At 41.6% G+C, this 9,764-nt stretch overlaps 1 protein-coding gene across 10 annotated transcripts in view; it reads left to right on the top strand.

Annotated features, from left to right (window-relative positions):
- Nucleotides 1–247: 247 nt before the first annotated feature.
- The window catches only part of FBXO25 (F-box protein 25), a 65,172-nt gene continuing 55,655 nt past the window's right edge, over nt 248–9,764 (top strand). For 3 of the 10 annotated variants that reach the window (XM_033177914.1, XM_033177853.1, XM_033177893.1), the window contains exons 1-4: nt 346–501; nt 1,877–2,001; nt 5,065–5,157; nt 6,611–6,751. In XM_033177914.1, coding sequence (XP_033033805.1) covers nt 6,676–6,751 — 76 coding nt within the window. In that variant the 5' untranslated portion in view covers nt 346–501; nt 1,877–2,001; nt 5,065–5,157; nt 6,611–6,675. Of the gene's footprint in view, nt 502–1,876; nt 2,002–5,064; nt 5,158–6,610; nt 6,752–9,764 lie in introns of all 10 variants that reach the window. The other 7 variants (XM_033177922.1, XM_033177862.1, XM_033177870.1 and 4 more) reach the window with 5 other exon arrangements.

The raw sequence follows: 9,764 nt of genomic DNA, 5'->3' as shown, positions 1-9,764 counted from the left end.
GCACGCACATCCTCGGGGACGCGCGTCTTCAAGACACGCGAACCCCTGAAGGCCCTGGCCGGCGTCCTCCCGTGAAGACCTGGACCGGCATCGTCCCCCGCCACGCAGGCCTAAATCTCAGGTCTTCACTATCATCTCCCGGCGATCGCAGGGATCGCGGGCACCGACCCCGTCCGTCCCTGCCCACTCAAGCCCCACCCTGCGCCTCCACGCCTCCACGCCCTGCACTCGGGACACGCGCGGACAGAGGGGCGGTGCCTACTACGCAGGCTCACGCTGCTGGCGTCAGGACCCGGCAGCAACACTGCCACGCGCATCCGCACCGGCCAATCAGCGCGGTCAGGGGCGGGGCTTCCCTGCGGCGCGCCGGGAGTCCGCGGCCCACTTCCGGCAATAATCGCCGCGACGCTGTCAGGTGCGGGCCCAGGTCGCCTGCGCGCCAGGTGGGCACGGGGGGCCGCGGGCGCGTCAGGTGAAGACTGGGGGCCGCAGGCGCGCTAGGTGGGTACAGGGGTGCCGCGGACGCGTCAGGTGAAGACTGGGGACCAGCGGGCGCGTCAGGTGGGGACGGCTGGCCACAGGCGAGTCAGGTGAAGACCGGGGACGCCGGGCGCGTCAGGTGAAGACGTGGGGGGTCTCTGGGGCGTCAGGTGGGGACGGGGCACGTGGGAGGGTTAGGTGGGGACCGGGGACCGCGGGCGCGTCTGGTGGGGAGGGGTTTGCCGCGGGCGCGGCAGGTGGGGTCGGGGTTGCAGCGGGCGCGGTCGCGGACATTGGACCGCGGGCGCGGCAGGTGCGGACGTTGGACCTCGGGCGCGGCAGGTGGGGTCGGGGTTGCCGCGGGCGCGTCAGGTGCGGACGTTGGACCGCGGGCGCGGCAGGTGGGATCGGGGTTGCCGCGGGCGCGTCAGGTGGGGTCTCGGGGGCGGCCGGCGGTGTGGAGGGTTCGAGGAGCCGCGGGCGAGTCAGGTGGGCACGGGGGCCGCCTACAGGTGCACCGCGTGTCTTCATCCTCTTTCCCTGCCCACCTTCTGCCACCCCTTCCCGCCCCCACCCTCCTAGGCCCTTTTGCGGGCCCGAGCTTGTGTCCGCCTTGCTGGGCAAGGTGTTTCGGGGACTCCTCCTGCCGCGTTTGCCCTCCGGGCCCGGCCCTTGCCTCTTCGCCGGTGGACACCTGCCTGGGTGTGACCTTGCGTTTCTCCAGGCCACTCTGCCCCGTCTGCTGCTTACCTTAACTTACTCTTCTTTTTCCCTACTCTGGGTCTGTGGCTCTGGCTCTGTCTCCTCCCTTTAATTCTTTTCCATGCTTGTTTTTCTTGCAGCAGACACTTAAGTTTGCATCCTTCCCCCCACAGTAAGAGCTCAATTTGACCTTTTTCTCAATTAGATTCCACCTCTATCCTTGGGCCTATTCAAACTCATTTTGAAAACTAAAGAATCTAGAGAACAATTTCTTCCCTTATGAAGCTGTCTCTTGCTGCCTCCAAATCCTTACCATCCGGCCCTAATCAGAAAAAACGTTTACTCTTTCGTATTCTATTTTCTCCTCTTCTTTACATGTTTTCCTTTCCCATGAGGAATCTGTGATTATCTCTGCGTCCTTCTTAGAGTAAATCTTATTTTTGACTCTCGGCCCTCAGTTTGCCATTTTTTTGATGTCCTTTCTGGATCAAATTTGTACACACTTATAAGCAAAACAAATAGGGAAACGCATGTGGTCTTTTGAAATGGACTGGAGTTTTCTTGCCTATCTTGTTTTCCTTGTTTTAGTGTCTTTATATTTAGATTCATCATTACTTGAGATCATATTAGTGATATGTAATAGACGATTAAAAAAATTAGAAAGCTTATAATTTAATGGCATCTGTTTTTATAGGGTTTTCAGGAGCTGCTATTATAAACATATAGTGGTTAGAAGCGTGGATCCTGGAGTGAGACTCCATCAGTTTGAATCCCAGCTCCACTAAACTCTTTGCCTCCGTGTCTTCGTCTATAAAAGAGGTAATTAAACTTGTAAAACAAGAATAATGTTTTCTACCTTGGAAGACAGGGTGAGGATTAAATGAGACAACATATGTAGATTGTTTAAAGTAATGCCTAGCCTACAGTAGGCTCTAATAAATGTTTGCCATTATTATTATTCAGAAAAAATCTGCTTGTTGAAGGAAATACCTTTTTTTGTTCTGAGTCTCTCATGACAAGAGTTTCCACCAGCAAATGAACTTCATGAAGTCCTTTTCTACTGAAGTTCCTCACCCACATGTCCTACCACATGAAATAGAAATTAAGGGAAGATTTAAAATAGTTCATCATTGCAGGCTCTCTGAAATAACTTGGCATAAAATGTGCTTAAAATTTGCAAATTATACAAGCTACACCCTTTGAGTGCTTGCTCTTAAAAATTTAATAATTTTCAGGAGTAATTTCTAGTTTTTTTGTATTTGCAGATTCCCAAAACAAAGGTAATTTTAATTAAGCGTATAAAGCTTTAGCAATTCACATTTTTTTTAGCTGAACAAATACATTCCCATTAAAAGCAGTGGGTCATGATCATTCTATAAAACTTTAGTAACATTGTTTTCTGATTTATAAACTCAGATGCCTCAGATTGGGAGTATTTTTGAAATTTTGAGATCCAGACCCCAGACCTTTTAAATTGCAACTTGTCTTTTTTTGTTGTTATTGTTTTTCTTTTTAATCTGCATCCAGAGTGTGTGCTTTAGTTCATGAGCTGTATAGATTATGCTTTAAGATAAAACTTCATTGTGATCCAAAGAGCATACCATGACAAATCTGTGAAGTACACGTATCTTCAGAGACACAAATCTTTTCCTCTGTGTTGAAAATAAAGAATTTGGGCATGGACTGTTTTTTTTTCCATGGCTGCATTTCACTACTTTCAATCCTTACAAAATCAAACTTAGCAGCTGAGAAAATCAGACCAAACTATTCATTTCTCACTGAGTTGCTAAAATGAATTACCTGTAGTGTTTAGGTAGTTGTAAAAGAATTATAGTAATGGAAACACTACGCAGGCTCTTTATGTAAATATTATAGAGACTGTTTGTGAAACTAGGAGGTAAGCGTATTAAACGATAAGTGGGCATAGTGTCCCAACAGATAAGTACGATGTTTGTGTGTCATCAAGTTTTAAAATATTTTGTTAGCTGAGGATACCGGGATGTACATAGGACAGTCATCTAGATAAGGTTCTGTTGGCAAGATGTGTGTTGCCTAGTTGTTTTTTCTGTCTCCATGTTTTTCATCTGATCTATCCTGCAAGCCCTAGAACATTTTTATTCTCAGAACAACACTGCTCACACTCATCTGTTGCTGAAAAACTTTTACTTACTTACAGAGTAAAGTCTAAACACCTTTGATATTCTCCTATAATCTGGCTTCTAGTCATTTTTGCAGCTTATGTACCAGTCCTCCCATAAACTTTCTCCATTTTATCCAATCTTTTCTGCTTATTTTTCTCAAATCGTGGCACACATTTTGACCTTTATACTTACTCACCCACCATTCCCATGATTGATATTTTTTGCCTTGCCTCTCCATTCATTTGAGATCTAACCATACTTTAGGGCCAAGATCAAGTCCTAGTTTCTCGTCAGAGCTTTCCCAACTGATTTGCTTTCTGCTCAAATTTAGTTATTCTCTCTTTACCACAAGTTACAAGATTGTGGACATAATGTGTATGTATGTATACATGCACACGCACATATCTACACATAAACATACTTTATTATATTACATTTGTATGGAATTTGTGTGTGTTTTGCTATTGTTCTTTGTTAGTTCCTTAGCTAAATTGCACACTTTTGAGGGCAGGAATACCTAGCATAGTAACATTTAGTTGGTGCTCAAATGTTTGTCATTGAAGTAATCCTGTATTTGGTCTGTTAGCAGTATTTTTCAGGATTATCCACTTGATTTTTTTTTTAAACATAGATTTCTGAATCCATAGTTTCAAGCTGATATTGAGAGATAATTTGATAATTATCAGAGATGTTCTGGCAGCCGATTTCTGTTATATGTGTTTTATGAGACTCAAGGTGCTACTTCAAACAGTTATCTGCTACTTCATGGTCTTTGCTGCCTTTGGTGGGAATGTTCTTGAAAATCATAAAATCAACTGTATGCTATTAGAGACGATTTTAGATAACTCTAGGTTGACTGAACATGGGCATTGAGTTTTGCATTTTAGGATGTTCAGTAGTTGTGAAGCAGGTCTGTGAGACAGTTTATCAAAATCATGCTGAAATTTAAGGAATATTTAAAGTATTTTCTAAAGCAAGAATTTAAATCATTATGTGACTGAAAAAGATATGTTCTGACTATAAGTCAGTTTAGCAAGGTTTGAGATTTTCTTCGTGTAAAGAATAATTACTTCATCATACATTTCCTACACCAGTCAAGAATTAAGCATTTGTAGTTGATCCAGGAATATTGTTGAAGTCTATGTAATTTCCTTCTTTTTTTTTTTTTTTGTATCTTCTAGGATTGTATAAGTGCCCTTTTAATAGTTTGTTTTTTGTTTATTACAGTAAATATAGTTGGGAGGTGGTGTTTGGAGATGTTCATCTCTCATTTATTCTCCATGACATAAATATTCTACATTATTCTCTAGGATATAAATATTCTACATTATGAAATACTCTTAAGTCTGTTCGGGACATGAAATTAAAGTAACACATTACAGAAACCACTTTTGCTTGAGTAATTCAGCTACCTTTCTGTAGCTAAATTCAACATATATTTTGAACTCTTGCCATGCTTGGCTTTTTTATAACATTTTCATTTCTGTCGATCATTTCTTTCTTGAAATACATTTTTCTTCTGACTTCCTACTTCTCCCTCTACCTTTTTGTCTCTTCCTTTTCAGTTTTCCTACTTGGCTTTTATCTGCTGGTCCCTTAAATGGTGATATTTCTTAGGGTTTTTTAGGGTGATATTTCTTTTCTCTCTTGATTTCCCTCTCTACATACCCTGTGATATTGTTTGTGTGGTTTTGATTAGTATCTAAATGCTCATTATTTTCCTCTCTCTCTCTCTCTCCAGTCTAACTCTCTTCTGAACCATGGATCTATATATTTATTCATTCAGGAAATAAATACTTATTGAGCTCCTGTTGTATTCCTGGCGTTGTTCAAGGTAATGAAATACAGAGCTGAACGAGACATTGCATTTTCTTGGAGGAAAACAGATGATAAACACACTAATCTTTTCAGACAGCCCTTACAACTATGCAGGCAGTAGATAATGGCTTAGGCTGGTAGGGGTGGGGTTGAGGCAGCAGAAGGGTGCTGTTTGGACAGGGAGTCAGGGAGCCTTTCTGGGATGTGACATTTTCAATCAGCAGTGTGAACATCTGAGGTGGTTTTTAGCCTCATGCACAGTCTCACTGTGTATGAGAATCATCTGTGGACCTTTAAAAACTACATAAACTTAGCCTTCACCCCCAAATATTCGTATTAACTGGAACAGGATGAGACTAAGCACTTGAATGTTTAAAAAGCTTCCTGCGATGTTCATGCATAGCAGTAGTTGTAAATCACTGACTAAGAGGAGCAGAAATCAAGTCAATGGGAAGAACTAGCATTCGAGCTCTTGCTCTTATCAAATCGTGAACTTCATGGAGTCAATCATGAAGTTGCATCATTTTTTAAGTCATAATTTTTATACCTGGAGTCTAGTATTTCAGACTGAACAGGCATGTCCAAACCTGAAATTAATATCCCTTATCTCTCCTCCCCTAATAAAACCTTGCTGTTCCTTCTGTACGTCTTATCCCAGAACCAGAAGCTACAAAACAAAATCTATATAACTTCCTTGATTTCCTCCTCATCTTTCTAGCCAGCCAGTCGTCGAGTGCTGTTTGCCTCTGTCTCCTAAATGTTTCTGCAGTCTCTGCTCTTCTGTTTCTTCTACCACTGTACACTCTCACCTTTTAAAGGCCAGCATTCAGAAGCCTCCAGTCCTAACTCCTTTCCTCCAGGTGACCCTCACCCCATACGTTCTCAGTGTCATACTGAGTTCTTTGTAAGCCACAAATCTAATTGAATCACTTACCTGCTTACATCCCTTTTTTGGCCCCTCAATGCCCTCAGAATAGCATCCAGCTCCTCTGACTTGATCAGGCTTTAAATGACTTCTCCATCCTTAATTCTGGCCTGCTCGCTGTCATCTATTGTAAGCTTCAACCAAACTGAACTACTTGGAGTTGCTGAACATGAATACATTTCATTTTCGGTTGCTCCTAACTTCTGGCAGAGAGAGAATACTTGTTTGGGATTGTATTCCTTATTCCACACTCACTGACCCCTGCTTGTTTTTCAGGTATGAGCTTGGATGTCACCTCTAGTAAACCTTTCATGGCATATGCAGTATTAGGCCAGTAAAACCACCTTTACTTACCCCATTTTATCACTTTAGTACAATCAGAGTACTATGTTATTGTCACTATCACTGCTGTCCAGCCAACATTTAATGAGCAGATACTTAAATGTTAAGAACTTTAGTCTTTAAAATTAATGAATAAATGTTCTAAGTGAAAAGAAACTTGTGCATTATATATACTTTTTAACATAAATTAACTTTTTTATAGGAGAACTATGCCATTTTTGGGTCAGGACTGGAGATCTCCTGGATGGAGTTGGATTAAGACAGAAGATGGCTGGAAGAGATGTGAATCCTGTAGTCAGAAACTTGAAAGAGAGAATAACCATTGTAACATCGGTCACAGCATGTAAGTTACAGCTGAGCAGAACCAGTCATTTGACAGTTTAGCATGTATGGCCTTACCTATTTTTCAAGTCCCTGCAAAGCTCCATAACTTTTGAGACTTGCCCACCCAGAAGGCTGGTGTGAAGAAGCAAGTTATTTAGCTAAAAAATGAGGCTAGTAGATTGCCTAATATTCATATATAGATGCTTTTTTCTTTTTTTTAATTTAAAACATTTAATTCTCACGGTAATCTGGGAGAGAGGTATTATTAACCACACATTATAGCTGAGGAACCTGAGGAAATTAAAATATACAGTTTTGGTGGCATATATCAGAGATGTAATAATAGTGGCTTACACAAGACAAATCAGTTTTTCTCCCTTGAAAACCTGAGTTGGCATGATAACTTTGCTTGTAATGTTGTCAAGGGGCCAAGCACAGTCTGTCTTGTTGCTCTGCCATCCCAAGAGTGCGGTCTTACCTGCATGATCCAAAACGGTGTGTTTATTACCTGCCACATTTGTGCTCAGGCCGAAGGGTAGACACGCAACCTGTGCTTCAGTGGCACAGTCCAAAAGTTACCTGCATTGCGTTCTTGCCCATACCTTATTGGCTAGAGCACTAGTGCAAGGGAGGCTGGGGGTTGTGGCCCAGCCATGTGTCCAGGTAAAAACCAGAGACTGCATGAGCACAGAACCAGGGTAGGTGGGTATGGTGTGATGACTGCAGTGTCTACCACAGTAGCGTGTGAGAATTTGGAGGGCCAAGAAGGTGTTGAGATAGCTTTTCTGGAATGTCATGGGTCTAGTCATTTATTGTATATTATTTTACATTTGGGTAATTATCAACTGTGTGCTTGGTGGGCCATTTGTTTTTCTGACAGAAGTTTAGTAACTTTAGACCAGCGACTGGCTTGTGCAGTATTTGAAGCAGAAATTAATTTTCTATGTTAGTTATTGTGAGGATAACACATAATATTTGTTAAATTTATATTGTAGCAGTTCTCTGCCATGCTAAGATTTATTTAGTGTTGATAGCTGTAAAACGTATTTAAGACTTGTAATTATGCTCTTGGTATTGCATAATGTTATATACAGTTATGAATTTTCTAGGTCATTTTTACTCATAATTTTTATGGCAATTTTTTTTAAAATTTAAAGATGGTTGGCTATATCTAGAAATGTTAGGTGTCTCACATTTACTCCCAATAGCCACTATTAAATGTGGATTTTAGGATGGGGAGATATATTACAGAATATCAGTTTTAAAAAAAGCTGTAATGCTTGAAGTACAGTGTTACTGCTGCATCTACAGTAGGGAATTTGTGGAAATTTGGTTTTTTCCCTCATGTGTTCTTTTTCCCATCATCTCAAACACATTTTAAATGTCTGAGAATTGTTTTTTTTCCCTCTGCACACATAGAATTGGAGAATACAGTCGAGATATGTTTTGTTTGCGTAACTTGTTACCCCTCTGTCTCCCTTTCCCCTTCCCCCAAACTTACCTTCAGATCCACCCCTTTGAACCAATGGCTGCTGTTAACACAAGCATCCCTGTGCAAAAAGGCTTTATGACAGCAACCCTGGCTGCCCCCTGTGGGGCACAGTGAGCGAGAACTAGTCAGCACCACCCTTTACCCCACCTAGTTGCTTTGCGGTACTGGGACCCCCGCCCCCCTTTCCTACTCTGCCGTCTTGTTCATCTTCCTCTGACTTCTGTTCGTTCCTACCAAAATGCAAATCCAAACCTGTGGGTAGAGGCTATTGGTGATCTGAAACTGCAGTAGATATAATCCTGTCTCTGGAAGGAAAAAACATTTAGCTTTGAACCTAAAATTGATTTTAAAAAGATAAGACCATATGTAACCACCATTTAAAATTACTATGTAAACGGCCTTCTCTTTCCCCCACGTGTCTTTGAGAAACATAGTGCTCCCAGTTCTTTGATTTAAGGTGGGCTTTCTAAATGTGGAAAAGGAACTATAGTAAAAATAATTCAGGTAATCAAGATTCTACCTAACTTTGTTAATTTTCTTTTTTTGTGAATGTGCATGAAAATAGAAGGCCTTTAGTATCCTTCTGCTTACTTTCAACTCATTTTAGTATTAAAAGTTTAGATAACATTGGTAAGAAATTAAGCAATTCAACATGGTTGATCTGGGGGCAGCCAGCCAGTTCATACTCTGAATCCTTGATTAAGCTGCTCTTTCAAACAACATTCATGATATTACTGAGGTTTAAACATAGTTTGATGGACAGAGGATTCATCTTGAACCTGACCTAAGGAAGCCTTTTATTAGGCTGTTGATTCAGAATAGCAGGTAGGTCGGCTGGGATCCAGATTGAAGAGAGGACAGCCAGTGAAGGGTTTCAGTAGACAGGTGAGAAATGTTGAGTGCTGCCTTTGGTGATGTCGGCACAGCTGGACAGAGGGTCAGGATCAGTAAAAGAGTGAGTCACAGATTGAGTGGACAAGCCAAAAGGGTGGCCCTGAGAAGGACTCTGAGGGTTCAGCTGGAGAAATGTAAGTAAATAACCTGGCTGGGTCTTCTCTCCAGCATGGTGTTGCTGCCACTCAGTTTTATGTTTGACGACAGAAATTGTATGATTCCTATAAAGGAAAGATATTGAAGAAGAGTGTCTAAATACTATATATCGTTAAGAATTTCTAACTTTTTCTGTCAGCTTTCAGTGTTGTTATGGGCACTGTAATTGCCTATTGTTATTTCAATATAACTAGAGGCATTGTTGCGGATATATAAGAAGTTGTTCCTGGTCTTTTGTGAAGTTGACATTTGACAAGGGAGTGTGTAGTCAGATGTAACACATTCAGCTCAGTTTTGGCAGAGGTGCTTCTGGGGTCTTTGCATTGAATTTACTAAATCTTTTTTATTGCATTATTTTTATTTATACCTCATAAAACATTATATTTTCTATTCAAATTTGAATGTCTTAACATTTATTTTGGTAATTTGGTTCTCAGTGGGCTTGGCAATGGGAGCCATCATAAATTTAAGGTTCTACCAAAATTATCTT

This window comes from Trachypithecus francoisi, unplaced genomic scaffold (assembly GCF_009764315.1).
Source record: "Trachypithecus francoisi isolate TF-2019V2 unplaced genomic scaffold, Tfra_2.0 Contig01558, whole genome shotgun sequence".
Lineage (NCBI taxonomy): Eukaryota > Metazoa > Chordata > Mammalia > Primates > Cercopithecidae > Trachypithecus > Trachypithecus francoisi.
The sequence above is the reverse complement of the archived record's forward strand: the minus strand, read 5'-3'. Positions and strand labels throughout refer to the sequence as shown.